Source organism: Aythya marila (assembly GCF_965140915.1).
Source record: "Aythya marila genome assembly, chromosome: 5".
In the NCBI taxonomy this organism is placed as follows: Eukaryota; Metazoa; Chordata; class Aves; order Anseriformes; family Anatidae; genus Aythya; species Aythya marila.
The window spans coordinates 3,067,740-3,095,484 of NC_139046.1; the positions used below are offsets into that span (position 1 = coordinate 3,067,740).

General features: G+C 55.6%; 2 protein-coding genes across 5 annotated transcripts; one reads left to right on the plus strand and one right to left on the minus strand.

Moving 5' to 3' along the window:
* The first annotated feature begins 497 nt into the window (after window positions 1-497).
* RTRAF (RNA transcription, translation and transport factor) lies at window positions 498-13,111 on the plus strand. Its single transcript, XM_082762288.1, has 8 exons — window positions 498-581; window positions 2,071-2,195; window positions 3,581-3,680; window positions 4,670-4,756; window positions 5,758-5,846; window positions 8,352-8,420; window positions 11,985-12,033; window positions 12,769-13,111. Exons 1-8 carry the CDS (start codon window positions 521-523, stop codon window positions 12,921-12,923), a joined length of 735 nt encoding a protein of 244 aa, XP_082618414.1. The 5' UTR covers window positions 498-520; the 3' UTR covers window positions 12,924-13,111.
* A 425-nt stretch (window positions 13,112-13,536) lies between these two features.
* On the minus strand, window positions 13,537-25,511 carry NID2 (nidogen 2). Of its 4 annotated transcripts, none has more exons than XM_082762287.1 (22): window positions 25,263-25,511; window positions 24,073-24,381; window positions 21,977-22,209; window positions 21,343-21,698; window positions 20,953-21,102; window positions 20,622-20,867; window positions 20,235-20,435; window positions 19,848-20,072; window positions 19,605-19,748; window positions 19,064-19,192; window positions 18,832-18,966; window positions 18,633-18,752; window positions 18,326-18,541; window positions 17,624-17,860; window positions 17,205-17,426; window positions 16,918-17,087; window positions 16,261-16,390; window positions 15,950-16,121; window positions 15,219-15,376; window positions 14,890-15,013; window positions 14,161-14,273; window positions 13,537-14,070 (listed from the first exon to the last, which is right to left on the minus strand). In XM_082762287.1, the coding sequence occupies exons 1-22, from the start codon at window positions 25,470-25,472 to the stop codon at window positions 14,060-14,062; spliced, it is 4,011 nt and encodes a 1,336-aa protein (XP_082618413.1). In that variant the 5' UTR covers window positions 25,473-25,511; the 3' UTR covers window positions 13,537-14,059. The 4 variants fall into 4 exon arrangements, with proteins under 4 accessions (XP_082618413.1, XP_082618412.1, XP_082618411.1 ...); XM_082762286.1 differs by having other exon boundaries at window positions 17,624-17,863; XM_082762285.1 differs by having other exon boundaries at window positions 19,821-20,072.
* Window positions 25,512-27,745: the final 2,234 nt, after the last annotated feature.

Here is a 27,745-nt window from a genome sequence, read left to right on the forward strand (position 1 = left end):
CTTTCCTTTCCTTTCCTTTCCTTTCCTTTCCTTTTCCTTTTCCTTTTCCTTTTCCCATTTCTCCCCTTTTCTTTTCCCTTTTCCCTATTTCCCATTTTTCCCATTTTTTCCCCTTCCCTTATTTCCCCTCCCCACGTTCCTTCCCCTCCTTTCCCCTTACACCACAGCAAACCCCGCTCAAGCCACGCCCCCTCCATAGACCACGCCCCAAAGGGAGACCACGCCCCCAATGAGACCACGCCCCCTCGTCGACCATACCAACACGAGACCACGCCCCGCCCCTCAACTCCCTCCCCCTTCCAATCCCCGCCCCCTCTTAAGCCCCGCCCCCAAGCCCCGCCCCCTCCCAGCCCCACACCCCACCCCCCTCCCCCCTCCCTCCCCTCTCCCCTATTGGACAACACCCCTGCCCTTCACCCCCCGCGAGCCAATGGCGGTCGTCCCCCCCCAGACCGCGCTGGGCAGGAAGGGGAGGGGCGGTCCTTCCGGTGCGGCGGGGCGGCAGGGGCAGGGCGGCGCCATGTTCCGCCGCAAGCTGTCGGCGCTCGACTACCACAACCCGGGCGGCTTCAGCTGCAGGGGTGAGGGGCCGCGGCCCCCCCGGGGGCTCGGGGACCCCCTCGGGGGGCTCCGTTTCCCCTCACGGGGCTCCGCGCTCCCTCACGGCACTCCCGGCCCCGCGGGGCAGCCGGGCCCGCAGGCCTCACGGCGGCCAGGCCCGGCCCAGGGCCTCAGGGTCCCCTCACGGTCCCCTCACGGTCCCCTCAGGACCCCCCCGGCCCCCTCACGGCCCCGTCCCGGCGGCGTTGCGGAGCTCGGGGCCCTGAGGGTGCCTCACAGCCCTCACAGGCCCGACAGGCGGCTCTTTTCGTGCGCGGCGTGCCCTTTTTTGTCGTATTTTCGTGTTTTTTTGGTTAAAAGGGCGCTGTGGCAGGCGTTACGGAGAGGCAGTGTGTGCTCCTGGGGATCGGCTGCTTCACGGTGTGGGTTCAGGGCTCGTTTCGCTTTCGAGGCTCATCTGCTGTTACCGTGCACCCTTAGCTCTTTGTAGCTGCCATTTCTTTTCCTCAAGGGTTTGTTTTGGCGGTGTGGAAGCTGTAAAAGGCGTCACTGAAAGCTGTAATTCACGTATGTTGTGAGCAGGTGTTTCTTCCACCACCTTCAGGAGCCTTGGGATGTGTAGGAGTTGGAGAAGTTACTGAAAGCTGTAATTCACGTATGCGTAGAAGCTGTAAGAGTTGTTTTTGAAAGCTTTAATTCAATTACATTGTGACTGTGTGTTCCTTAGACCACCTTCAGGGGCAGCACGAGACTTTGATCACACAGAAGAAACCCCTAACAGGTAGAAATAGTCCATGATGAAGTCCTCGTCCCTGCTGGGAAACCAGTGTGCTTACCCCAGTCTGATCTGAGGTTATTAACTTCATTAACTCTGGGTATTTAAACTCATCCAGTCCCTGAGTGTCAGCTGGTTTTTGAGGTGCTGGTGGTGCTCAAGAGCTGCGAAGCACAGGTGCAAAGAAATTGCTTTGTCTGCTACCGGCATCTTTGGAGAGCAGCCTTTGTGGAGCTCCAGCTCCAAGGGATGAAATGTTGGGCCAACAACCCAGAAAGGCTGAGGCAACAGAGAAGGAAGGAAGAAAATGCCCCTGTGTAGTCATGGATCTGTGTGTGTTGGTTTTTGATGCAGAAAAGGTTTTTTTGCAGCATGGGACATGTTTGGGCAGCAGAGTTAGGAGCTGAACTTCTTAATGTCATTGTTTCACTTCTCTGCCTTTGCTTAGTGATAATTATAATTGAATTCCTAATAAAAACAGTATTTTGGCTGATGCCTTTTAGTGTAGACCATTAACCATAGCAAATTCAAAGTGAAAAAAGCTCAGACTGTTGAGTTTTGGTCAGAGATTATCCTGGAATACATGATTTTAGTGTTAAGTACATCTTTCTTCATGATAATAAATGAAAGTGCCCAGGGGCGCCGGCGTTTATATGAATTGGATCAGAATTTTGGGGCTCGTTTTTGCCCTGAAGGTGTCGGTTGACTTTTGCTCTCTTTATTTCTCCCTGCAGATGAAACAGAATTCAGGAATTTCATCGTCTGGCTTGAAGACCAGAAAATCAGGCACTACAAGATTGAAGACCGAGGGAATTTAAGAAACATACACAGCGATGACTGGCCCAAAGCATTCGAAAAGGTATTTTGGTGTTTTAAAAGCACAAACTTAACTATAAATGTGTCGTATGTCAGTGACAATTCACGGCTTCTGCAGTGGTTGAGTGTAACCGACTGAACACTTGTCCTGCGCCTCAACTTTTCCATTTCTGGGAATTTAAATGTGTAACAGGAGCCAAGCTGTAGGAGTTCAGCTGGTAGAGCTTTTTGTGTGTGATTTTCACTCAGCCACGTTTTTGGAATAGCTTCTGCCCTAATCTTCCTTGCCTGAATTGATTTAGCTGTTGACATTGGCCACAAACAAACACCTTTTTCTGCGTTACGGTTTTTCTGTACCAAAATGAGACTGGATCAGGCTCATACAGTCACAAGCGTTGCGAGGGGCTGAAATAAAGCTGCTGCAGCTCAACTCTGCACCTCCTAGATGATTTTCCACTGCTGGGGCAAGGAGTGGCAAGCAGCCATGGCTCTGCAAGCAATCTCCTGCGTGCTTGTGAGCACTTTGAGTCACCATCAGCTGGTTCTGTGTTCGTTCCCGCTTCCTTTCTCTCGCAACAGCCCCAGGAGGAGCTGAAAATGCTGCTCTTGGTGCTCGCTGCCCGTTCATCTCGCTTGTTTTTCCTGGAACTGTTTACCTCATTCGCTGCCCAGAAGGTTTGGAGCTGCAGTGCTCGTGCTATGCTGGTGGGAGCCTAAAGCACAGTGCCAAGGCTGATGCTGGGGTAGTGCTCTGAGTTTTCAACGTGTGTGATACCAGAATTACTGGCTGCTGGTGCTGTTGTGGTGTCAGTGGTATGTAATCTTGCCTGGTGAAGCCAGGTTGCCCTTCTCTGCGTGCCTGCCAGCAGAGCTCACCAGCTCACGTGCATCCCAGCCTCACTTTGTCCTCCCTTATTGCACACAATTTTCCCTCAAGGGAAAAATTACTTGTGCTGCCCCCTCAGAATCCTCTCATTTTGGTGCAGGTGGTTTAAGGGCATTGTTGTACCTTGGTACCGGTATTGTGAGAGCTTTGGGTTGCATCGTTCCTCCTTCCTGCTTTAGATGGGAAGCTTTGCTGTGCTAGGTTCTCTGTCCTCCTCTCCCTTGCCTCTGCTCACTGCGTAAAGAGAAGGGTGTTTGAATTGTCTGGTTGTCAGTGTGACAGTGAATGGCATCAGTTACTCAGGAAAAAGCAGGTTCCATTATTAAATGGCAGACTGGAGCAAGCGTTGGGCTGCTCTCACATGCCTCAGGTGGATTAGATGCTGCAGCAGGATGTTCTGTAATGATGCTTCTTGTTAATAATTATCTTCTAACAACTGCAGGGACTGTTCACAAAGCAGCTCTGTGCTCCTAGCTAATTCATACGAGTGTTTCCTTCCAGTCATTAACACCTCTTCCTTTTCTCCTCTTCCTGCTCCGCAGTACATGAAGGATGTGAACTGTCCCTTCAAAATCCAGGAGCGACAAGAAACGGTGGACTGGCTCCTTGGCTTAGCAGTTCGGCTCGAGTACGGAGATAACGGTAAGATGAACTCCTCCAGTGCTTCACGTCGGTGGGGAACCTGTGTGGCTATTTAATGTTATGAAGAGCTTGTCAAATTAAGACAACGTCAAAAGTATAAATTGAAATGCAATTTCATGTGCTTGATTTGGCAGCGTATTTAGATGGGAACTGTTTCCCTTCAGCTCAGCTCCTGCGGGACAGTGCAGCACCACACTCACATTTGCTGCTCTATTTCTGGATGTAGCCAAACCCGTGGTATATATTTATCCCCTTCTCCCCGTGGTGTTGCCTTTACGAGAACTTACTCCAAAGTCTGCTGCGTGCTTTTTCTTTAACATTCAAATAAATTAAGATATTCTTAAAGCCTTGTTCCATGGGGAGTAGATCCTGAACCCTTGGGAACTGGGACAAGGGTATGAAAGAGTTGAATTGAGCCTCCACGGTCAGCAGCAGTGCGTTTGCAGGGAGAGTGCTGTACATTACAAATGTAATTAGTGCAAGCATTATAATAGGCAGAGTGCTGTTTTCCATTACCTTTAATTGCTGCAGGGCTGAGCTCTGCCCAAGACAAGGATGGGATATGAATACCTGAAACCCATAAAGCTGGTTCTTGGTCTGCTGTGCTGGAGAAAGTGAGCTGCCTTGGACTCAGGTTTATGTGAGGATGGAGGAAACGGCAGAGGTTCCACCTCCAAATACTTGAAAAGCACATTTGTGGGGCATTTCTGGAATGCTGCAGTCTGTAAAACAAAGCCTGTGTTGGAAGTGGTTCGTTCACTGCTTAGAACCCCTTTGAGTCTGCAGATCTTGATCCCTGTGTACACCCTGGTAAAGGCCCAGGGCCGGTCTTAGGTGAACTGATGGCAGCTGCAGCTTGTTCAGCTGCCTTCTGGAAGGCTGGGCGTGCACCACACCCCAAAAACACAGCAAGTTTGGCTCTAAACTTTTAACTAGTCATTTTTTTAATGAGCCCTAACGCTGATCGTATTTACTTCTCAATTTAACAGCTGACAAGTATAAGGACTCTACCCCTGATGGTGCTAAGAATACTGACAATACAGCAAAAAACGCAGAACCGCTGATTAACTTGGACGGTAAGTGTGCAACAGCGTTGGAAATGATGGCTGCATCATACACAGATGTGTTCTGTGGCCTGCGTGAAGGTCTTTGGATTCTAAGTTGTTACAGTACTGTGATACAACTTTTTTAAGCCATTTTTAAAGCTTTAGGAATGCAGGGTTCATATACTTCTTTTTAATGCTGCCCCAAACTGTTTCTCTGCAAACAGTGTTCTGAAAGTTACTTCGAGTTGTTTGTATCTGCGTGCCTGGACATAAAGGACAGAGGAACTGCGCCTTTTGAATACCAGGTGTCTGGGTGTGCACTGGTGCAGACCTTTCCCTCCTGGGGAAGGGCAGAGGCACAGAGTCTCCCAGCAGAATGAAGTACCCAGAGACTTGAGCAGATACAGAGAAGGTGGGAGGGCTCTGAGCAGGCAGTGAGGAAGCAGCTGAGGGTTTTTTACCTTTTCCTCATGACCACTATCTTTCTTGATGGCTAGGCACGTTTGTAACAAGTAGAACTGGTGGGAAAGCAGCCACTAAAAATAGCCTGAAATCCCCCAAATCTTCCCTCATTACGCCTTGTACAGAAAGACAGCTGGAGCTGGCCCTACTCCCAGCCAGCAGGCAGAGAAAGAAAGATCTCTAAAAGAGAATATCTTCACGATGGGCTTTAATTTCAAAACCTTAACACTGGTTTCCTTTGTAGTAGGACATACGTAACGTGCTCTGCATTGGAAGCAAAGCATGTTTGTGCTCGGATGGGGTTCTACAACCCGCTTACAAAGCCTCGTGGCACATTTCCACGGCTTTGTATCTTTTATAACCTTATGCAGGCTTCAGCCTTGCGCCGGGCTGAGCGCTTTCCTTCTGTTACTGCTGCAGTGACTGGGTGCTTGCTGCTGTGCCTGTGTGGCCTGCACACTTGAGGGCAATCTGGTACCGTGGAATCAGGAAGCTAATTGTCTTCTGCAGCCAGTTGAACTGTCTTTTGGTTTTATTGTTTTGTTGTTTTTTTTTTTTTTTTTTTACAGTGAATAATCCTGATTTCAAGGCTGGAGTGATGGCTTTGGCTAATCTGCTTCAGATCCAGCGACATGATGATTACTTGGTAATGCTTAAGGTGAGCTTCACGGTTTTCAGGTCTCCTTTTTCTTCTTCCTCCGGTGGCTAGTGTACATGTAATACCTTGTGGTGCACGTTTACTGATAACTATGGCTTTTTTAGGAACAAAGAGAAAGTATGGGCCTTTCCAAGTAGATAAGAACACACAGTATAAATCACAGAAATTAATGCAGGGATAATTACCTTGGTAAACAGTTTGATTGTAGCTGAGTTCCGGGAATTGCAATGCTAGCTGAGAACTGTTGGTCAGGTTTTGAAGTGCTCTAGGTTAGCAGAAGTTGCTGTTTGGTGAGGTTTCTGCAAGCCTCAGAAATATTGAGGAACATGCTTGAAGACTAGCATTGCGTTCCAAATCTAGAAATTAAAAGAGAAACTTGAAAACAGAGACTAAGGGATGCAAAAGATGCTTTAAAGCAACACAGGGAGAAGCCACAGTTAGATGCTGCCTCCTCGTGACTTTTGGTCCTATGAATCCTTTATTCCTTGTCACTACCGAAGTCTGTTTCGTTTATTCTTGACAGCTGATTATAGCCCTTAAATGCAGTAAGTAAGCAAATAAATTTTGTAAAGATATTCCTTGTGATTTTGGGAAAATTAGTGACTTAGTGTGGGAATTCTGTCGTTACCTGTAAATTTCAGGTTGAGGCTGTGTTCTCCAAGCCCTGTATTTAGTGAGGTGGGAGCAATCCAGAGTTCCCACGTGATCATGTCATAATATGGAAATACACTTGGTTTTGTTTGGCACCAAAGTAAGCTTATTTCACTGAATAACAGGAGAATAATGCCCATTTGTTGCAATATGCTAAATTTATCTTGGAGAAACTCATGCAATGAATGGGTGGTGAAGTTTGTATAGGTGGGTAAGTCTGTAACAGGTAAGGCACTATCGTATTAGCCTGGGTTCCTGAGGAAACGATGACCTAGAGTTATCCTGTCAGCCGCTTTCTCCTTCTCAGCCCTTGTCCAGCAGAATTCCTTCAGCTGCTCTTCCAGCTGTGTCTCAAGGCTAGCAAGCTTTATCTGGGTCCACCTATTTGGTACTAACAACCCAGAATGTGTTTTCTGTGTGAAAGTATTTACATTTTTGTCATTCTTTCAGCATTTCTAGTCTCGCTATTTTTTTGGTTGGAGGTAGTTGGACAAAACCACGAGCCTGAATTTTTCCTCTTTTTAATTGCCTTAAGAACACCTTAAGAACAGATTCTTGTGATGGCAATTTCTGTTGCACAAACAACAGCAATGCTGGCCTGCAAGGCTAGATGATAATGAAATGTGTCAGTGAAAGTCTTTATTTCTACCCCACATTGCCTGTTGCAGTGCCCATACGTAGAGATTATGACGCATGTTCAGGCTTAGACACTCTGGAATGGCTCCTTAGGGAAGGCAGAAGGGTGCAAGCCTGACGCAGGCATCTGGCCAAACCTTGGCCAGAAGCAGAGAGCTATTTGGATTCCCCCTTTTATTACCTGCAATTTGAGAAGTTGGGCACAAACCACCTATGTAACACAGTTGCACACTTTTTCTGAAGTAAAAGCCACTCAAAACTCTCCCATGTGAGGTCTGGTTTCACCACTGGAGTTTAAAGTTAAACTTCTTATCAAATCACTTCTCATATCCAGGCCAATTCCCTCAGTTAGGTTCCTAGAAATGCTCACTGACAGCTTCGTAGGATCACGTCTCCACTCTAATCATGAACAAAACCAGGAGAAATCGTGGGGGAGAAACATGAAGCAGCACGACTGCTGCCGTCACGTTGGGCTATTCATCAGGGAAAGTCTGCAGAATGTTTTTGACAGACCGAGTGTTTTTTTGGTGGAAGAATGCCTGCCTGGTATTTCTTTGTTAGTTTCTAGAGGCATTTCCAGCTGTAGGTATCACAGCTAATAGCTCAGTAGGATTTCGGGCTGTGTTCTGGAGCCAGTAAAAGCAGATGAGCAGCAGGACTGTTAAGACTCTTCTTGTTTCTCTAAATCTTTTCTTTGCCTTTTTAAAGCCTGGTTGGGGAGCCTCTTTCCAAGTTTCTCTGCATGTGAAAGGTGGCTCAGTACCTACTGAAAGATCCCTGTGGAAGGAATTCCTTCCTGAAGAAGCAGCATTGTTGCAGCGTTAGAGGTGGAACAGTGTAATCCAGGCAGTGTAAGCTCAAAAATAAAAGTACTGCTGCTTTGGGATCGTTAGCAACTCATTTTAGGAATGGCAAACTTTCTTGGCTGCTCCTAGTACTTAGCAGTTTCTGGCCCAGCGGTGGCTGAAATGAAAAGTGTAGCGCCCTCACCTCTTTTGGTTAACCTTTCCCTAGCCAACTCTGCCTGTGTAAGCTGCTCCTTACGAGGAGTAGCGCTATTTACAGAGCTTTAAGGTCTGAAGGAGTTCTTCAAAAGTCTCTAGCAAAGCTGTGGTTATGCTAGCTTAAAGCGTTGGCTCCTTTTCCCATGAATTGTCTGTGAAATGCATCGAGACGTAAATGAATGACTCTGGCCTTTAAATGTTTTTTTTTTCCTAGGCGATTCGCATCTTGGTTCAAGAGCGCTTGACGCAGGATGCCATAGCGAAGGCCAACCAGTCCAAGGAGGTTTGTATACACAGTGCAGAAAGCCGGTGTTAATTGTTCAGCGCCTGCCATCTCTGTCAAAGTGGGTGCTGTTCAAACACTTCGCTTAATTGGGTGCTGAAAACTTGCTTTGCTTTGGCAGTTCTGAACCTGAAAGACCCGAGGGGAGCATGCAGAGCTCTTTCCTCAGTTCTGTGCAAAGTGTGCCTGTACCATACCACAAGTGAGCAGCTGTTTTCCCATCTTAGTGTCTGCTAAAGGGTTACTGTTCATCGCAGCAGGACCACAGCACCCAAAGAAATAGATGCCCTGGCTTTCCTTGGAATCAGCAGGGTTGGCTGCGTAAGCAGGTGAAACGTTCCTTGTATGGAGTGTTGTGCTGCTCACGTCTCACGCCTTTGAAGGATGGGATGTTGGTCACCCAGCTCCTCTCTCCCTTCCCCCTGAGTGAGAAACGGTGAAGGAAACGTCTACAATTAAGCCTCAGATTCTGCAGAATGATTTCTTAACAACGAGCTGCCTGTGAGACGTTGTTTGTGGGTCGGATGAATAATGCGCCAGCGATTCTCTGTCAATGACTGTTTTTCCAGATTGTCATTTCTTAAACATCCCAGTTCTCCAGCACTTGGCATAGCAGCTGTTGGCATTGGGTATCGAGGGAAGGGAGCCTCTCCTGCCCTGCAGATTGTGTTTAGAAACGTCCCTGCTAAAGCAACTGGGTCTGGTCAAAGAGGGCGAGTCCCTTCATCTTTCCTGGCAGCTGTTCTGAGCAGCCCGTGCTTTATTTGTTATCATAACGCTGCTCGTGGTGTTTACTAAGTGGCAACTGCAGGTGCTCAGGAACACAGTGCAGTCAGTCATTGCCAGAAGCCTTGGAACAGTAAATCAGAGCTTTGGACTCTGATATCAGAAGATATAATAGAGCAGGAAAATACAAAAGCAGCTGGGATCGCTGCGTTCATTTCAGTTTCTTTAACTGCTGCTAATAAAAGGCTAGCTTTTGTTGTTGTTTACATAGCTGCAAAGCTGACATGCAGGGATCAAAATGGGATTGTCCAAGTTTGACAGAAGATCTTTGAGGATCAGTGCATTTTCTCATACCAAATACTGTTTTTTATTTGTTACGTCCTCAGAGCATGGTCAGGTTGAAATGTCCCTGTGTCACCGAGCGTGATAACGTCACTGGAAGCATATTCTCGTGATGAATATTAATTTCCAAGCGAGGTGGTGAAAAGGCAGAGGGTTGGAGGCAGGGAAACGGCTTTGTCTGCGCCAGGAGTGATCGTCAGTACCATAATACGCTGGATAAATGGAGAAAATATCTAAACCAGTGGGGACAGCTGGGTCACGGGATGGGAGCTCGGGAAAATAAACCTCTGCTCCTGGCTTTGGCTGGCTTGGAAATGGCCAGGATACCAGCCAGTGACACTCTGTATTAAGTCTTGACCCTGGAAATGGTTTATAATTGTTTGGCTTCTGCATGGCTGAGGACTTAATGCATCTCGTGACATTTTGTGTATTCTTGGCAATGTCAAGATATGGTGAGGATAAGATAAAATAGACGTAGAAAGGTCCTCGCTGAGGGATGCGTATGAAGACTGTGCAGAGGAAACTTGCACTGCTGTGCGTGCGGTTTACAAAATAAAATGAGATTTATCTTGGGCTGTCAAGCTACAGTTTTAAAGATAAGACAGGTTTTAAAAAATAATATTTTGAATGGCTTGCAGTTCGGTGTCTGGACAGGATTCAGATCGGTACCAACAGGCTCTGAGCCTGTCTTAGGCATCCCTTACCTAGTATCCTAGGTAAGTACAACAAATGCCATTGAAGCAATCCGTCAGGATCACTTTAAGGGAGTTTAAAGGGTTTAAAGGCACAATAAAGGGGGTACATTTTCCCCCTGCTTTGACATCTGGACACTCCTTGCCTTCCGCTCCCAGGGTATCTGGTTTTATTGCCGACAGCTCCAGTTACAGAGGAGATGCCTGCCGTGGTCAGGCCCGTTGCAAGCATTTTGTGCAGCAGTTTGAAATAAAAATTCAGGGTAAAGTGAGGCTGTAAAATGACCTGCTCTGCGTGGTAACAGCTGTAAAGATGCTCTTCATTTCTCTGCCTGTTTGAGGCCACGCTGCAAACGAAGACCTTCCTTTTCTGGTCGTGGCAGCAGTGGTGCTGGGACAGCCCAGTGCCTGCTATGAGACCGCTGCAGGGCTGGAAAGGGCCACGGGCACTGCTCGGCCAAGGACAGCTTCCAGCAGAGGGAGCAGACAGCAGCCTGAGCAGCCAAAAGGGAGCTCGCATCAGGGTGGGGGAGCAGGGCAGGGGAAGCAAAGGGGGTCTGAAAACACCACCAGCTTTCTAGTGCCACTGGGGTCACCCCAGTGGAGGTGCCTGCGACAGCCCTGGGGAGTTTGGCTGCAAAGAACTGGCTGAATCAGTGCTTTGCTGCTTTGAAACAGGTTAAGGTGGTGATGAGGTCTTTGCAGTCTTAAATATGAAGCTATTAAAGCATGCATGTGGTCTGAAACTGCTGGTTTCTGTCTGAAGTGGCACTAGCAGTATTCTTAGCAACAAGCTGTTGAAGTTTTAGTGCTAGTGTGCACTCATGCACGTGTGTTTTTAAGATTATATACCCCTTTATACATATTTCTGTGTATATATTTATATACATGTATATTTTTATATACACCCCTTTATATTAAGATTTATATTTATATATATATATAACCCTTTAAAAGAAAACCTCACTCTGTAGGAGGTTTGTAACCCCATCGCTGTAGAAGCTAATGGGATTGAACTGAATGTTTTTGTTGTGCAGGGCGAATGCTGAGAAGTTATAGCTGGTAAAAGGCAACCTCTAAGATTTTCATTGTTTAAATCAGTTTCTGTGTATGTGGAAATATGCTGAACAATCACTCACCCTGACTTCTCCACAGCTCAAGAGGGTGAAAGAAATAGAGCAGTGCTTATAAATAACCGCTAATAAAACCATAAAACTTCTGCTTGCACTGTTTTATAGAGCAAGTGTTTAGAAAATCAAACGTTTAGATTTATTCCGAAGCTCAGCGCTCGAGAAAATGCTTCGGAGGACGCTGATGGAGGCTGCCAGCTCAGTGCTTGAGAAACTCACTTGATTGCAGCTTGCTTCCAAATCAGACAATGCTTTGAAATCTGGCAGCTGTTTAAATGCAAGAGTTACCAAGAAAGCCTAGTTTGTGCGAGCTTTTTATGTGTCTGGTTGGGGATGTTGCTGTATTGGGTGTTCTCCTGCAGTACAGCTGGTTGGCCTTTTAAGGATTGACTATGGGCAGCGTGTATCCAGTGGGACTCTCTCTACAAGGAGGGGAATACTGTGAAGGATGAAGGTTTTTCATCATTAATATTCCGTGCGTGATGCTTCAGGACACAAGGGCAGTCACACAATCAGGTGCGATGACTTTCTGAAGTTGATTGTGTCTGTAAAGGAAAAACTTGTGTCCTCTCCTCTGGTGTAATCTGGTTATCTGGTCTAATACTTGATTTTATTTTCCAGGCATGCAAAATGACACTTCTAATTGCGTTTGATCATGTTCTTTCTTTTTAAAGGGTTTGCCTGTTGCTTTAGAAAAGCACATTCTGGGTTTTGACACAGGAGGTAAGCAGCTCTCTTGATGTTACTTCTAAATTGCTATGTTTGTCATTGTCAAAGTAGATCACTGTCAAATGTGTAGATAACGTGTACTGATTCTTCTGGAAGCCTGTAGTGGAAAGAATTGCTCCCTCCCAGCTTATTTATGAGCACTCTTGAGCATTTTGTGTTGGAACAAAAAAGCACAAATCTTAGCTGTGGAATATATTAAATTGTCTGGGAGCAATGCTTCAGTGACAGCCACATTTGCACCCAGAAGGAATGCCTCTTGCTGCTCTTGTCTTGTACAACCTTACTCCTACCAGCAGAGGACCTCTGTGCTTCTCCCGTGTGTTCCAGCTACCTGATTTACCTAAATCAACCAGATCTAACTAAATCTAACCAGAGGCAGTGCAAGGCTGACCTGATGGTTTTTTTTGTAAGCAAGAGCTGGGTGGCACGGGCTCCACTAGCCTGGCTTCGCTTTTGCCCCGTGTCCAACTAAATTACTACTTGGAGTGCTTCGTAGTGACCCAGCTTGGCTGGGGATTACTGCACGGGCTGCACAAAGCCGAGTGAGATTTTGCAGAGCACCCTCTCTAGCAGCAGGGAAAGTTCCTGAGAAAGGGACTCTCCCATTTCGAGTATGGAAACTACAGGCATGAATGAGCTGCACAGTGTTAACTTAGATTCAGCTGCTCTTCAGACCTTCAGGTCAGATGTAAATGCCTGACGCTTCTCTTTTTTTTGCAACTCTCCCAGATGCTGTTATCAACGAAGCTGCCCAAATTCTGCGACTGCTGCATATAGAGGAGCTCCGAGAGCTGCAAACAAAAATCAACGAAGCGATCGTAGCGGTTCAGGCAATTATTGCTGATCCCAAGACAGACCACAGACTGGGGAAAGTTGGGAGATAAAGGGATTTAAAGCTTTTAGTCTCCTGTGTCCTTAGTACAGCTAGGAACTATGTACAACTCGACAACTCTGGCATGCAGTTCGAAATGGATATTATTTTACTGATATGAAAGAAAACAGGAAATTGAATTCCGACTGTTCTAGTGAATTACCGTTTTTTCTTTAAATAAATGAAGTTTGGGAAGTAGAAGCAAGTTGTTCTCGTTAGCTCCGAGTTGGCAAATACGACTTTTTTTTTTCGTTGTGTTTGGCTTTGTGTGGAGCAGGGAGTGTTTCGTAAAGGCTCTGGAGATTTCTCTTTTGCTGAGGTCCTGCCCTGTGAACAGCTTGCTCCGGGCTTGCTCGCTGCTTCTCCACAACCCACCTGAAAACTGATATACTGAAATCCCAAGGGAAACTTAAAACAACCGTTTTTATTCAAATTATTGAAGTAACCTAGAAAAAGTGAAGCATTACAACTTAAAATGTATTTCTGAACACGCGTTGGTCTCCGTGGGGTTAGGCACTCAGGAGAACCAACGAGTATGAACAGATTGCTTCTAGCATATTCTTCTAATATAAATACTAAAAGACATGCATTGAGGCAGTGTTGAAAATACAGAATTGTCTTCTGGAAAAAAAAAAAAACAACTCCCATGCCTTTGCTATATCCCAAAACTGTTCTGCACGCTGTTCTGACCGTACACAGTCTTCAGGGCTGTAGGTGACCGAGACCCAGCAAGGTACTGCATCCAAAGCTTCCCCGCTGTGCTTGGTTTTGGTTAAAAAGGACCTGGTGGTCGGATTGTCGAACTAATAAAGTTAAATCTATTCTTCCAATAAAATAAAACATTTGAATAAGAAAGCTACCTTTTAAATTTGCTTGCATAAGCAAGAGTTAGAGTAATGGCCTAGGATTCACAGGACCATTTTTTTTTTTTTTTTTGTAATAAATCCATGTTTTTTTCACTTTTAAAAAAAATACAGTAGTAAAGACTTGAGGTATAAATTCAAAAACACACGATGATCTTTTGCAGGACGGTAGGTCGCTTCGTTGGCCTTGGCTAAGGGCTCTCCCCTCTCGTTGTATGCAGTGACAGTTTCCTGGGTCTGAAGTTCCTTTGGGTGCAAAGATTGGTGGTTCGTGAAGTTGCAGTTGTTATTTCCTTGCTGCGGAGAGAAATGGATCTCTTTAGCACCTCTGACAGATGTCAGGAAGGAGAAAGGGGTTGGGATTTGTTGGTTTTTTTTGGGTTTTACCTCCAGGGCAGTAGGGATAAACGGCAGTTATTCCGTAGAGATGCGATCGGTGCTCCGGGAGATACTCATCCGTAAAGGAGCCGGTTTCCTTATTGACAGCTATCACGCCATCCCTGGTGGCAGAGAAGTGCTTTACTTGGGTGTTCTTTATTTTAACCCCACCTACGTGCCTTTTAAGACAGAAGCAGCTAAAATAATTGGTCTGAACGCCTGCGGAGCAAGGCAGATTTGCCCTGTGTAAGATCTACACCCAGCTCATTCACTGCATTGAGTTTTGGTGACATGAAATCAGAGATGATCTCCCGAGAGCCTCATCCAAGCATGGCAAGCACTGGAGTGCTTAATGTAATCTGCTAAGATTTCACTGCAGTTTTGAGAGCTTCCAGCTGGAGCAGGAAGAGGCGAGTTCCTGGTGACCCTGATGCTTCGGGCGGTGGGGCAGAGGGAACGACCGAGGACAGTATCTTTTCCCTGACCTGATCTCCATCCAGAACCCCGTGCCAAGTCCTCATTAGAGAAAAAAAAACCCACACCACTATTTCTGTCCCTCCCAGGAAGCTGGGCTTGTTTCTAAACATCTGTTCTGTGCTCTAAGAAAGATTTACAAGCGCCTGCTGCTGACCGGGTGAGGTTCCAGGACACAGGAGCGGGTTGGGGACAACATTTGGCATTTATTTCCCCCGAGAGGAGCTGCTCTGGCTGTTGCAGGGAGCAGGACCCTTCCCTTACCGTCTCCAGTCGGTGTGGTAGAAGTGGTCGGCGTAGCTGATGATGCTGAAGGGGTAGTTGAGGCTGTTCTGGATGATGCGCCTGCCCGCCCCGTCGGGGAAGGTGCACTCCAGGTTCTTGGTGCCTTTTCACGGGCCGCAAAAAGCAAAGAAAAAACCACATTCAGTAATTTTTCCACCAGCTTCTCAGCCTGAAGGCGTAGAAGCAACCCGTGCCGCGAGCCCCCCAGCCCCGCCACGCCAAAAATCTTCAGGACAAGGACAGGGGAAGGGGATAAAAAGCACACGCAGCAGCTTTCTCCTCGGTGTGTGACCCGTCCCCAAAGTTACCTGCGTCTGCCCAGCACAGCAGCTTGGAGAAGGGGTCGAAAGTCAGGCCGTTGGGCAGCCCGATGTCCTTGCTGACCAGCACCCTCCTGTTGGCCCCGTTGACGGTGGCCGTTTCGATTTTCGGTGCCTCCCGGTTCCAGTCGGTCCAGTAAAGGTTGCTTGGGGAATAATTACACGGTTAATTAAACGGGGCACCCGTGAGGGCTGGAGGAGAGCGCTGGCTGCCTCGTCACGGCCGGGTCTCATCACTTAAGAGGCTTGGTTTTCCCCCTGTGCTGCCTGGAATAGCTCTTTATTCGATTTGAAGAAAAAAAAAAACAAAACACCCAAAACCTCTAAAAGTGAAGCCAGAATGATGTCAAATTGTGTTTACGACCCGAGCTGTGGCTGCTCGATGAGGGTGAGCCTCGGGAGCAGCGCTTTTGGTATTGCAACAGCACCCCGGGGGCACGGCTGTGTTTTCAAGCAGCGTGCTTCAAAGCCTTGCAAAAAAATAAGCCTGATGCTGAAACAGCAGGTTTAGCCAAACCCGGAGGTTTTAAAGAAAAAGAGGGCGAGGGAGGACAGAGCCCATCCTTTTTTTTTGGGGGGGTGTGGTGGGAGAGAGCAGGGCCGGGAGGGGTCTTGGCACCGCTGAGCGCATCCGGCGAGGTGAAACGCCCCCGTCCCACCTCGAGCAGCCCCCCAAAACAAAACAAAACAAAAAAAAACTTTAAGAAATGGGGTCTCACCCTCGGACGGGGTCCACGGCGATGGCCCGGGGGTTGACGAGCTCCGTGTCGAAGAGCACCCGCCGCTCGGAGCCGTCCAGCCGGGCTCGCTCGATCTTATCGAGGCCGCTGTCGGTCCAGAACATGGCCCTGCGCAGGTGGTCCACGGCCAGCCCCTCGGGGCTGAGGAGCCCTGCGGGAGGGGACGTGTGGCTCCCGGCCCCGCACGGCGCCGGGGGATGCAGGATCCCGAAGCAGGGCGGCCCCAGAGCCACGGCGGGCACCCCGAGGTGGCTCTAGGGGAAGGGGTGGCACGGGTGGTGGGGACACACCTGAGCTGATGACGGTCTCCGGCTCGGCGCCGGGCTCCAGGCTGGCCCGGTTTATGGTCCTGCCGGCCACGTCGGTCCAGTAAACCGTCCTCTCCCGGCAGTCGTAGTCGATCCCCACCACGATGGAGCCCTGATGGGGTTGGAGGGGACGCGCTGAGATCCTGCCGCAAGCACCGGGAGCCGCCCGGGGTCCCCTATAATTGGGGGGGCGATGCTCGGAGCCCCTTTTCCCTAGGAAAAAAACCCCCACGGGGCTCCTCCTGCAGCCGGGGCTCTCAGGCCAGCTGCCGCGGGCGCACACCCACGGCCAGATGGGTCCGAAACCCTCCGGCTCCTGGAGAGCTTCCTGCAACAGCGCGGCCAGCCCGAGGCCCTGGGATGGGGAAGGGAATAGTTGGCAAGCGGCGCTTCACGTCCCCAGGGGCGCAGGGAGGGTCGTGGCCCAGCTTTTGGAGGCTCTCCCTCGGTCTGGCCTGGCTGGAGACGCTCCAAAGAGGAGGCAGAGGAAGGAAAAAGGCAAAAATTTCGCAGTAGGGTCGCAGCCGACTCCGGAGAGGGGAGCACCGAGGGTGCCGGTGCGCCCTCGCTTCGCCTCCTCCTCCTCCTCCTCTTCATCTCTCACCCCCCTGCCCAACCCTAACGCCCTGGATACTTTACATGCAGGGAGAGCAGGGTCTTGGCTGCCTCCTTCTGCAGCCGCGTGCCGTTGAGGGGCAGGTAGCCGATCTGCTGCCCCTGGGCGTAGAGCAGGAAGGTCCCCGTGCCCGGCGGCGACACGTCGGGCCGCGGCGAGGGCCGGGCGCTGGGCGGCGCGACGCTGGGGAGACCTGGCACAGAAGGGGAAAAAAGGGTCGGGGGTGGCTCAAAGAGGGTCCTCGCCTCGGCTCTGCGCCCCAAAAGCGCTGCATGGGGCGGGTCGAAGAGTCCCAGAGCCCTTCTCTTACATGGCGGGGGGCTGCCGGGCTCCGAGCGCGTGCCCTGGATCTCCCTGCCGCTCTCGTCCACGCACCAGCAGTACCCGCTGTCCCCGTGGCACTGCAGCGGGGTGAAGTGGCCCCCGGCGTCGCACTGGGGCACGTACTGGTCTCCGCGGGGGCTGCCGCCGTAGTGCTCCAGCAGGCTCTGCCGCCAGCGCTCGCACATGCTCGGGGGCCTCTCCGTGGGCTCTGGCACGGGGAACGACACCGGCACCCCCTCGCCGCGGACCCCACGGGCACGGACGGGGTGCTGGGGGATCCACCAGAACCCCCCCAGTCCTCGCTGGGCGCTCCCCCACCCTCACAAAGGATCCTGGAGGGGCACCCCGGGAGCTGGGATGTTTTGGGGCGGGAGCTGGGACGTTTTGGGGAGGCTTTGCGCTCACCTGGGTTCCCGCAGCGGGGCGGCGTGCTGCCCGGCGCCGTCCTGGTGCCGGCGATCTCCTGCCCCGCGGCGTCCACGCACCAGCAGTGCCCGGTGCTGCCGTGGCACTGCAGGGGCCGGTACCCTCCCCGCTCGTCGCACTGCGGCACGTGCCCGTCGCCCACGGGAGAGGGGCCCGGCGGCACCGCCCGCGGGTACAGCCGCTCGTGTTCGCACGGCGTCAGCTGCTGGGAGGACCCTGCTGGTGGTGAAACCCCCACCCCCCGAGCCCCAAGATCATGGGGGGCCAGCTCAGAGCAGCCGGGCACCCTCGGATGTGGGTGCTGGTGAGGCTCCGGGGGCTCTGGTTGTGCCATGGGGCTTTGGGATGTCCCCACCACAGCCCCTTTTCCCCCCAGGATGATGCAGGAGGCGCCCCGATGGCCACCAGCACCGTAACCCCGTGGGCAGGGTGCCCTAAAAGCTTGGGTGCCCCTTGCAGTGCCCAGCACCCACACCCTGGCAAAGGGCCCCCTCCTCTCACTGCGTCCCCACCCTGCAGCCACGCAGGGAGGGCTCAGCTCCAGCTCAGCACCACCAGTAGTGCCAGGAATGCCTCGCCCAGCACCTCCACGCCCACCGAACCCCCCAAAAATCCCCACAGCACGCCGCAGGACCCATCCTTCCCATCCTTCCTCCCCTCCCTGCTCCCAGCAGCGCCGACCTGGGTTCCCGCAGCGCGGCGGCGTGCTGCCCGGCGCCGTCCTGGTGCCGGCGATCTCCTGCCCCGCGGCGTCCACGCACCAGCAGTGCCCCGTGCCCCCGTGGCACTGCAGGGGCCGGTACCCTCCCCGCTCGTCGCACTGCGCCGCGTGCCCCGGCACCCGCGGGTACAGCCGCTCGTGCTCGCACGGCGTCAGCCGCTGCGTGCTGCCTTGGGCTGGTGGAGAAGCCACAGCAGGGGGGCAGTGAGGATGGGGGAAAAAATAAATCGAATCAGACCCCGGGGTAAGGCGAGCTCCGCGCCTCACCGTGCGCGCACTGGAAGCCGTCGCCCTCGTAGCCGGGTTGGCACTGGCAGGAGAAGGAGCCCGGGGAGTTGTGGCAGGCGGCGGCGGGGTGACACGGGTTTTGGGCACACTCGTCCACGTCTGTGTAAGGGATGGAGAGCTCAGACAGGCACCCGGTGCCTCTCCACGACCTGGCAGGCACCGGGCACCCCGCTCGTACCGGTGCAGTCGCGGCCGTCTCCGGTGTAGCCGGGCAGGCACTCGCAGGCGGGGAGGCCCCCGGCGCGGGGCAGGCAGCGCGCGCGGTCCCCTGGCGCACAGGGGTGGCTCCCGTCCTCGCAGGGATCGGCCAGGGCTGCGGGGATATGTGGGTTAGGGGGTGCTGGGGGTGAACCCGAAGGGGCAGAGGGGTTGGGGGATGCGGTGCCTTGAATTTTGGGGCTGGCACTTACGCACACAGGCGTGCCCGTCCTCCGCCAGCCGGTACCCGCTGCGGCACTCGCAGCGGTAGCTGCCCGGGGCGTTCAGGCAGACGGAGAAGGGGCCGCACTGGCTCAGGCCCTCCCCGCACTCGTCCACGTCTGTAGGAAAGGGGAGATGCCGGGAACCCCGGTGGTGGTGGTGGGGCACCCCCCCCACAGCCCGTTTTGGGGGCTGGGTGCTCCGGCCATCCCGCCCCAAACTGCCCATCTCACCCCAAACCACCCATCCCATCCCAAACCACCCATCCCACCCCAAACCGCCCATCCCATCCCACAGCAGCCCCTTCCTCCATCCCCACCCTGCTCCTGGGGCACCTCCCCATCCACCCCCAAATCCAGGGACCCCCAGGGACCTCAATTCCCCCCCCGTAATCCATCAACATCCTCCGTGCACCTCTGGGAGCTCCTCATACAGCGGGTGTCGCGATGCTGCGGCACACCCAGCACCCCAAATTTCTCTACCCACCGCGGGTACCCCACAGGGAACGGGGTGCCCCGACCTCCCCCTCACCTTGGCAGCCCCGTCCGTCTCCCCGGTAGCCATCCGCACACTCGCACGTGTACCCCAGCCCCGTGCCGGGCTGGCAGCGCGCCGTCGCCTCGCACGTGTGCGTGCCATCGTGGCACGGGTTCACCGGCGGCCTCTCAGCATCGTCTGCGGGGCAGAAGGGGGCTCGTTGGCGGGTGAAAAACCACTGGGAGGAGGAACCCAGACCCCAAATCCCACCTGGCACGGCCGGAGGAGCGTGCTCACCGTGGGCTGAGCCGATGCGGCCGGCCAGGGCGTAGCGCAGGGCTTGCTCCTGGGCGTCGTAGAGGGCGAAGGCGCGCGCCACGCTCAGCCGCTGGAGAGGGGGCAGGCGGCCGCGGGCGTGCGGGCAGCCCGAGAAGGTGATGTTCTGGTGCAGGCGGTACGACAGGGTCTGGTTGGAGGCCCCCGAGGTGAGGACGTAGTCGCGGTGGGCTGAGGACGTCACGGCTGCAAAGGGAACCCTCGGGAAGCTGATTTCCATCTCGGATTTTGGAAACCGCGATGGAGATGGGGTGGTTGGGGGCTGATCTGAGCGCAGCACGCATGGGCGGCGTCGGGGACACCAAAACCAGGGGGAAATAAATGGGATAAGCAGACCACAGCTCCTACCTGAGCTGGAGTAGTGGTACAGCTCCTTGTAGGGGCCGACGTGGACTGTGGAGTTCTCCGGGATGAACGGCACCTGGCCCTGAATGTGGGTCTTCAGGCTCAAGTAATTGTCTGGCCCCAAGCCCTCGGCCGTCTGGGTGATGTGGACCTGCTCCTCCCCGGGGGAGAAGGTCACCTGCAGGTGCTGGGTGAATTCAGCACCTGGGCAGGAGGAGGGGACAGGTGGGATTTGTGCCGGAATGGGGTCAGGGAGCACATCCCCAGGAGCCCTCCCCAGCCCCGCTGCTGAACCCAACAGAGCCCGCGACGCAGCGGGGAGGTGACAGCGACCCCAAACCCGAGGGGAGCACCTCCGACCCTACATCTCCAACCCACGGCCCCGCTCACCGGTGATGCTGAAGCCGTTCTCGTAGCCGGGCTCCTCGAGGGCAAAGAGCCACCCGAAGAGCCCTCCGAGGGGCAGGAGGGGCAGGAGGGCACGAGCAGCGGGCGCGGGCACCCCGCTGATGGCCGTGTAGGCTCTCCCGTCGCTGCCCACGATGTAGGCGTGCAGGTCGACGTCCTGGAAGCGGACGGGCGTCCTCCCCACCACCAGGCTGCCGCTCACCTTCCCGTTCAGGCGATGCACGGCCCCTGGGCGGGGAGAAAACGCAGCCCTGGCACCTTTCTTCCCCATCCCGGGGGCACCAGGCGCCCTCCCCGCCGCGTGTCCCCGTACCTTCGGGCAGGCACTGCCGCCCGTTGCCGTAGTAGGAGGCCTGGCAGTGGCAGCAGAGGCCGGTGGCGTAGTCGGTGCAGAAGGCGTGCGGGGAGCAGCGCCCGTGGTGCTGGGCGCACGTCTCCTTGCTGCCCGCGCTGTAGGTGAACACTGGGGACAAGCAGGGGGGAGTTTGGGGACGTGGGGACAAAGCCACCCCAGGCTCCCTGCTTGGCGCATGGCCACGAGCAGCACCAGGGCATCCGTTTTGGGCACCAGGAGCGTGCCAAAGGAGCAAACCCAACCCGTTCCCGCTCAGGAGAAGACAAACCCGCAGCACACAGACCCCTTTTTTTAGGAACCGACCCACCACGAGCCGTCCCCAGCTCGGTTTTCACCACGGGATCTCACCGTCGGTGTTAAAATGCACGTCCTCCTCCACGCCCACGCCGTGGTGCCCGGAGCTGTAGGACGCGGGGTTTGCGGGGTGTCTCTGCGGGGTGTCCCCGTCGGGCTGCAGCCGCCGGCTCCGCTCCTGCCCCGGGGACACGGGCAGCCCCACGGGGACGACGCTCAGCTGGCCATGGTGGCGGGGACGCGGTGACGTGGGCGCCCAGCCGGGTCGTGCCGGTAGCTCCGTGGGCGCCGCGGGGCTCTGCGGGGTGCCGGGGCTGGCTCCTTCATTCCCCCCTGGCTCCACGTGCTCCAGGGGTCCCGAGCTGCCCACGTGGAAGACCCACACGCCGGGCACCCCCGCGTTGCTCCCCCTGCACACACACACACGGGCGCACGCGTTGGAACACCGAAGACCCCCAGGACCCCAGCCACCGACCCACAAATCCGGCTGCGGAAATCCGGAGAGCTCCGTCCAAAAAGCCAAATCTGCTCCCCAAAACCTTCCACACGCACGGTGCTGAGCCCCCCCAAAAAAACTTCACCCCCCACAGCTCGCTCCCCTGCCTCTTCCAGCTTCATGCACGGCCCCAGCAGCCGGTGCGCCCCCCGCCATCCCTGCTCCCCCTGCCCACCCCGAGCCCCCACGCACCGCTCGAGGCGCCTCAGCGCCTGCTCGGTGCTGGCCACGCTGTAGAAGAGCCCTTCTCTCCTCCCGTCGTCGCTGTCCCCGCGGCTGAAGCCCACCCTGGCCGGCAGCTCCAGCTGGACATTGTAGGACTCCTTGGGCCGCGTCCCCAGGAACTGGAGGCCGCCCTCGGGGTAGAGGAAGATGGCGTAGGTGTCATCCTCGTCGTAGGCTATGGCTGCCTGGAAGGTGTTGAGCTGCCGAGAGGAGAGCAGGACAAATAGGCATCACCAGGGCAGAACCCCAGTGGAGGAGCCCAAGACCCCTGGGATCCCCAAGGGCAGGGATCAGGCTCCCCGCGCCCCAAAACGCATGCAAGCGGGGCAGCATCTCCCCAAAAATGCCCCCCGTCACCCTACAGACACCTCCCAGGAGCAGGGGCTGCCTGGGTGAGCCAAATCCTGGTGCCAGGAGGATGCTCAGCACCTCCCGTCCTCCGCAGGAGCCCCAGCAGGGGATGGGTGACCCCACACCGTGCCCTGCACCCTCACCAGCCGGGTCACCCGCTCATCCCCATCCCCACCCATCCCGACCCCACCACCTTCCCCTTAACACCGGAGGAAAACCCTCGCCCCCGCTTCCCCGGGAGAACAATTTCAGCCCGGTTTCCTCAGGAAAAAACACGCACGTGTGCTCCCGCCGGCCCCCCAGCCCCGAGCACAACCCTTTGACAAGCCACCGGAGAGCCCCCGGCACCGCGCGCGCCCCCGAGCAGGCACAAAGAGCCCCGTTGTCGGCGGCGCACACTCGGGGCATTCAGAGACCCCGCGGAGAGGCAGCCAAAATGCTGCCGGGGATCGGGGAGGGGTTGGTGACCCCCCTCCCCCGGGTCGGATTCTTCCCCCACGCAGCCAGCCCGGCGGTGACCGGGGGACGATTTTTTGGCTGGTGACACATCGGAGGCGGGGGGGGACAGCGGGGACGCGGGGCAAAGAGCAGGGGCGGCCTCTCTGCAAAGGGCAAATTCCAGCCCAGAGGGCGATTTCTGCCCCCGCCGGGCTGGGAATTGGCACGGCACGGATGGGGAGCACGTCCCCGGGGGGGGGATTCGCTGTTAGGGAGCCCCCAGCCCCTGCGGCTGAGCCCCGGCTGGGAGCGATGAGCTGCGGCTTCCCGAGATGGGAGGCCACCAGGCCAAATCCTGCTTGAGCACGGCACGTTTAGGGAGAAAAAAGGGGCTTTGGGGATTTATTTTTTTGGGGTTTTCGGCTGTTTTCGCTCAGGGGTTGGGCTTTGCAAGGGGGAGTCCTGCAAGGCGCACACCAGCTGAATTTCCTTCCTTCCCAAACGAGGCTTTCCATCCAGCTGCTCGTTCCCGAGCAAGGCTCGTTTCAGCTTCAAACCCGACCCAAGAGGAAAAAAAAAAAAAAAAAAAAAAAACAATTAGGGCGAGAAAACGAGGCCGCATTTTTTGATGGCTGCGAGGTCGCTGCGAGGCCTCCGATGGCAATTCTTCAGCTGCTTTCCCAAGTTTTAAATAGGAGGAAAAAATGCGCTCCGCTCCCTTTCCAAACCTCGCTTTCTTCCCCCGCCCGGCCGCAGCAATCCCCAGCCTGCCACCGCGGGGCCTCAGTTTGGGGACAATCGGGGACGGTTCCCGGTGGCGGGGTGTCCCTGTCACCTCCTGCCCCGTGGCAGGTCACCGGCTCCTTTCCCAGCCGTGGACGCGGTGATTTTTGGAGAGAGCCGCAAAAAGGCGGCGCCCACGCGGGAGCCTTATCAGCAGCGGGGTGGGGAAGGCGGAACGCATGCCCGACCCCAAAATCAGCCCACGGTGGGAATGGGGAGGCCGGATCCTTGCTGGGAGCATCCGGGCAGGATGCAGAGCTCACCCCAAAGCACCGACGAGAGGTTTGGGGACGGAGGGGTGGGTGAGCCAGGCTCTGCGCACCCAGCCCTCCGGCGCAGCGTTGGGGTCGGCAGCACCCGGAGCTCCAAACCCAGCCGCAGAGCGAGCAAACCCCACGAGGTGAGAGGGGAAGGAAGCTCCGTGCCTCCTCCAGCACCGGACCCACCATCCATTTTTGGGTACCCAGAAGAAGGGAGGATTCGTGCCTCACCTGCGCCGAGGGCTGGGCGCCCGGCGCCAGCTCCTGGTAGGCGCCCACGTCCTCCCAGGTGGCCACGAAGACGGCGTCGGGCACGAAGGAGCCGGCGGTGAGGGGGAAGCCGGCGTGGATGTAGCCCGCAGCCTGGTTCAGCACGGCCGGGGAGGTGTCGTGGCGGTAGTGGATGTCCCCCCTGCCGCCGGAGGTGTCCAGGTCGGCCAGGAAGGGAGCCACGACGGGGAAATCCGTGGGGAAATCGTCGTCCACGTACTGGGGCTCCCCGGGGAAATCTTGGGTGGAGATGACCCCGTTGGTCCCCACCTGCGGGCAGAGGGGCACGAGGTGTCGGGGAGCTGCTGGGGCACCTTCCCGTGTCCCTTCCCTCCTGCTTGGTGTCCCCTGGGGCATGGCACGGGGTCGGGGGTCCCCGAGGCCGCGTGGCCCTGTTGGGCCAGGGGGAAACAAAAGAGCTCGGGCACCTCCTGAGCTGCGGCTCGGGGGCTGCCCCAGCTGCTGGAGGGGGAACAGCTGCGGAGGAAAAAGGTTTCTTGTTCCTCGGCGGCCCCAGGGAGCCGGGTGGAAGGCGCCGAGGAGGAGGAGGAGGAGGAGGAGGAGGAGGAGGAGGAGGAGGAGGAGGAGTGGGGATGGAGGGCGATGAGGCACGTGTGGGGTCAGGGCGAGGAAGGGGAGAGGGGTCGTGGGGAGAAAAGGGGGGGTGGAGGGATGGGGAGGGGAAGGGAGGGATGGAAAAAGAGAGGGAAAGGAGGGATGGAAGAGGGGAGGGAGGGATGGAAATAGGGAGGGAAGGAGGAGAGGGAGAGGTGGAAGGAGGGAGGAAAAGGAGAGGTGGAAGAGGGGAGGAGAGGGAGAGGTGGAAAGAGGGAGGGAAGGGAGAGATGGAAGAGGAGAGAGGGAAGAGAGGGAGGGAAGGAGGAAAAGGAGAGGTGGAAGGATGGAGGGAAGGAGGAAAGGAAGGGATGGAAGGAGGGTGGGAAGGGAGAGGTGGAAGGAGGGAGGAAAGGAAAGGGATGAGTGGAAGAGGGAAGGGAAGGATGAGAGGAGGATGAGGAGGGAGAGGGAGGCAGCAGGGACGGAGGGGCGGCAGGAGGGACGGAAGGACGGCAGGAGGGGTGGAAGGAGGGACGGATGGAGGGACAGAGAGCCGGGAAGGCGGCGGGGGAGCTTCGGAGGGGGGCACTCACGTAGAGGCGGCGGGCGGCGCGGCCGTAGAGGCGCAGGGCTCGGGGCAGGGCCACGGCGGGGGAGCTCTCATCGTCGCCGGCCTTCAACCGGAGGTCTCCACGGGCCGGCCCGTGGGGCAGGAGCCTCGTCCGGGGCAGAGCTTGAACGAGCCCGGCTAAAAAAAGCACCGAGAGCCCGGCCAACAGCCCCGGCCCCGGCACCGCCCGCATCCCGCAGCCGGAGCGCAGCGGAGCGGCCCCGACGGGACGGCCCCGAGGTGGGGGGGGGGGGGGGAAACCGGGGAGGGATGGGGCGGATCCGAGCCCCGACGGCTCCGCTATTGGGTCCCCCAGCCCCGTGGTCGGCCAATGCGGGATTGTCCCAAAATCCGCCCTCGGAGCTGTGATTTCCCCTCCTCTGTGCCGTGACAAGGCGGGCCGGGCATCCCCGGGGCTGGGCAAAAAAAAAGGGGGGGTTAAAAAAGGAGGGAGGGGGGGGGCTGGCTGCAGGCTGCCCGCCGCCCCCGGAGCTGGGAGCGAGGCCAGTTTGGGGCCGGGAGATGGGGATGAAATGGGGATGGAATGGGGATGAAATGGGGACGAAATGGGGATGGGGCCGGCTCGGGGGTGGGGGGAGGCTCCCCGCTGCCCCCCGCCGGGCAGAAACCCGACCCCACATCCCCAGGGAGCAGGGGGGGGGCCGGGTAAGGAAGCTGGAAACCCACAGCCCCCCGCCTCCCCCGGGCAGCTCGGCTGGCACCGTGTCAGCGCGCCTCGCTTCTCCTTTCCCGGAGCTTTTTGGCCCTGAAAGTTTCGCCCAGGGGTTTGCCGGGCTCGCTGGGGGGGCTCCTGGGGGTCCTTGCGCCCCCCCCCCCCCCCCAACCCCCCAGCTTTGGCTCCAGGCCATTTGCGGTGCTGCCTCCGTCCCAAAAAGCCAGGCACGGGGCCGAGGAATGCCAGATAACGGGGAGGGAAGTGTCAGCCCCCTCCCTGAGATAAATCAGGCGCACAGCCCCGGTGCTGCTGCTGGGAATCCCCGCCGCGTCCCCAAGGACCTGGGGTCCCCATGTCCCCAAATGGGGCACAGGGAGGGGACCAGAGGGGACAGGGCTGGGAGCCTGGATGTGACAGCGGGGACCTTATCCAAGGGCTCCAGCCCTCGGGGGGGAAGGTTTCGCCTGGCCCTGAAAAAACATTAGGGCTTGGAGCGGGGTTCAGGCCAGCTGGACGCGATCCTCCGCCTTCCAGGAGCTCCCCGGGCCAAATTCATGGCTTTTCTCTGAAGCTCTGACACCCCACGGGCCGTCCAGGGAAATCTGGTGCTGCCTGGAGCCCGCAGCCCCCCCGGCCCTGTCCCCTCTGCCACCCCCGTCCACGGCACAGCTGGGACCCCCCCAGCACCCTCACGCTCCGGGGTGTTGGCCCCAAGGGCAAATTGGGGACCAGGACGTCCCTCCCCTGGGGAAAGGTGGTCCTGGGTGTGGGGGGAGGCTTGTGGGCTCTCGCTGCCAAAAATAAACCCACGGCACTCAGCGCTGGGGTGGAAAATTTGGGGTTTTCCACCCCATACCGCAGCAGCAGCGAAGAGAAGGGTTTGGAGGGGACGGGCGCTGGTGCCGCTGGTGTCCGGATAGGGTTTGCTGTGAGGGTATTGTTAAGGAATAAATTAATTTGGGGGTTGTAACCCCACAGCAGAGCCTTGAAATGGGTGTGAGGACAAGCAGGTTTGGCTCTCTGAGAGCCCCAATTTCGCCCATGATGAGCCTCTCCTGGGGAAAATGTCACTGCCCGCGGCCGTGTCTGGGAGAAAGGGGCCCCACCGGGGCACGGGAAGCTGCCAGGCTTCCCACGTGGGCTTTCGGGATGCTAAAAAAGGCTTTTTGTCACCCCCGTGGCAAAGCCGGCACCTCTCGGTGTGAGATCCCAGCAGATAAAAATGGGAAAAAGCTGCTGGGAAAAGCTGGGGGCCTGCCTGGCCCCGGGGGCGCAGCCCCACTGCTGGGGGGGCTGCGGTGGTGGGGGAGGCTTAGCGGGGTGGGGATGGGGTGGGGAAGGGGATTGGGATGGGATGGGATGGGAATAGGGATAGGGAAGGGGATAGGGATGGGATGGGATAGAGAGGGGATGGAGATGGTGATGGAGATGGAGATGGAAAGGGAAAAGGAAATGGAAATGGAAATGGAAATGGAAATGGGGATGGAAATGGGGATGGAAATGGGGATGGAAATGGAAATGGGGATGGAAATGGGGTTGGAAATGGAAACGGGGATGGAAATGGGGTTGGAAATGGGGTTGGAAATGGAAATGGGGATGGAAATGGGGATGGGGATGGAAATGGGGTTGGAAATGGAAATGGGGATGGAAATGGGGTTGGAAATGGAAATGGGGATGGAAATGGGGATGGAAATGGGGATGGAAATGGAAATGGAAATGGAAATGGAAATGGAAATGGAAATGGAAATGGAAATGGGGATGGGATGGGTTGAGGACAAGGATGGGGAAGG

Excerpts from the sequence above, each read along its gene's own strand:
- NID2 (XM_082762284.1), bottom strand. The coding sequence starts at position 25,472 with ATGCGGGCGGTGCCGGGGCCGGGGCTGTTGGCCGGGCTCTCGGTGCTT. Across the intron at positions 24,382-25,262 it reads GCGCCGCCCGCCGCCTCTAC|GTGGGGACCAACGGGGTCAT; the intron begins GTGAGTGCCCCC and ends CTCTGCCCGCAG. Across the intron at positions 19,193-19,604 it reads AGACGGACGGGGCTGCCAAG|ACGTGGACGAGTGCGGGGAG; the intron begins GTGAGGGGGAGG and ends CCTTTCCTACAG.
- RTRAF (XM_082762288.1), top strand. The coding sequence starts at position 521 with ATGTTCCGCCGCAAGCTGTCGGCGCTCGACTACCACAACCCGGGCGGC. Across the intron at positions 2,196-3,580 it reads GGCCCAAAGCATTCGAAAAG|TACATGAAGGATGTGAACTG; the intron begins GTATTTTGGTGT and ends CCTGCTCCGCAG. Across the intron at positions 8,421-11,984 it reads AGGCCAACCAGTCCAAGGAG|GGTTTGCCTGTTGCTTTAGA; the intron begins GTTTGTATACAC and ends TTCTTTTTAAAG.